General features: G+C 40.2%; 1 protein-coding gene across 2 annotated transcripts; it reads right to left on the minus strand.

Moving 5' to 3' along the window:
• Positions 1-7: 7 nt before the first annotated feature.
• Positions 8-1,108, minus strand: LOC106321896 (disease resistance-like protein CSA1). 2 transcript variants are annotated; one of them, XR_001266165.1, is made up of 3 exons: positions 630-1,108; positions 265-550; positions 8-78 (listed from the first exon to the last, which is right to left on the minus strand). XR_001266165.1 is itself a non-coding variant. In XM_013760114.1 (2 exons), the coding sequence occupies exons 1-2, from the start codon at positions 1,080-1,082 to the stop codon at positions 365-367; spliced, it is 639 nt and encodes a 212-aa protein (XP_013615568.1). In that variant the 5' UTR covers positions 1,083-1,108; the 3' UTR covers positions 31-364. The 2 variants fall into 2 exon arrangements, 1 of the variants encoding a protein (XP_013615568.1); XM_013760114.1 differs by having other exon boundaries at positions 31-550.
• Positions 1,109-1,118: the final 10 nt, after the last annotated feature.

Genomic DNA, 1,118 nt, shown 5'->3' on the forward strand with positions numbered 1-1,118 from the left:
AGATTACATGACACATGCACCAGAGGCATACACACTTGGATCTCTAAGCCTAACAACCTCCAATTACAAAGTGTCATCCTGGTAGGCCAAAGAAGACAAGGATGTTGTCAAAAGGTTAATTCAAGGTAGACCTAAGATAACTTCAGCTGATACCGAACATGCACTGATGTGAGTTGTTATTAATATCATTAACCGTTATTGAAAGTTCTCAACATCAAATTGATTGTTCATGCAACAAGGTGTCATAGGGTGAAGAGCAAGGACCTGTAGAAGGTGTGGTGAAACTGATCACAGTCGCGCTCCCTGCAAAATAATGTATAACGCTATTACTTAGCGGTTACACATTAGTTTTGAGCCTTGAAGTTCACTTGAAAACACGTAGGAGAGAAGCAACTAGAACAGCCACTAGCATGATGCAGATAGGAATGCCTATAAACATGAGTGCAGTTGTATTCTTGAGAAGGTGGATGATATGGCAGATCCTTGTGGCTTGATGATTCAGTACATAAAAGGGCATCTCAGTTTCTTTGAAAAAGGTTCTTTGCTTTACCTATAAAAGAAAGGAGATTGTTTCAAAAAAGAACTACATAAATAATAATAGAGACTTGATCCAGAGTATAAATATTCACCTCTTCGTTTGGTTTGTCCCTAAAATGTTCTACAGAATCAGCTTCTTCAAGGGAATCACATCCGTGTGCATCAAGAAACTGTAGACTCAGTGGGAGTTTTTCCACTGATCTGAGATTCTTGCAGTTATTAAGGCAAAGAGTTACCAGTGCGGTAAGATCTCTGATGCTTGATGGCAATGCATCAAACTCATGGCCGCTGAGATCTAAATTTGTCAACTTGGTGAAATGACTGAGCTGGTCTGACAAAAACTCAACATTGTTGCAGTTTTCAAGGCAAAGCTCAAGCAAACAGTATCTTCCTTGTTCCTCACTTGTGTCAGATAGTTTCAACAGTGATCTGAGGTTCCTACAGTTGGTAAGAGTCAGTGTCTGCACCTGTGTAAGCTTTGGCAACTCCTTGAGCTTGAAGCAGTTTCTAAGCCAGAGATTTTTCAAACGGGAGAGACCATTCATAGCTTCTGGTAAGTTCTCAAAATCATTCCCACTGAG

Source organism: Brassica oleracea, unplaced genomic scaffold, assembly GCF_000695525.1.
Source record: "Brassica oleracea var. oleracea cultivar TO1000 unplaced genomic scaffold, BOL UnpScaffold03712, whole genome shotgun sequence".
NCBI classification, from domain to species: Eukaryota; Viridiplantae; Streptophyta; class Magnoliopsida; order Brassicales; family Brassicaceae; genus Brassica; species Brassica oleracea.

Excerpts from the sequence above, each read along its gene's own strand:
- LOC106321896 (XM_013760114.1), bottom strand. The coding sequence starts at position 1,082 with ATGAATGGTCTCTCCCGTTTGAAAAATCTCTGGCTTAGAAACTGCTTC. Across the intron at positions 551-629 it reads GGGACAAACCAAACGAAGAG|GTAAAGCAAAGAACCTTTTT; the intron begins GTGAATATTTAT and ends TTTCTTTTATAG.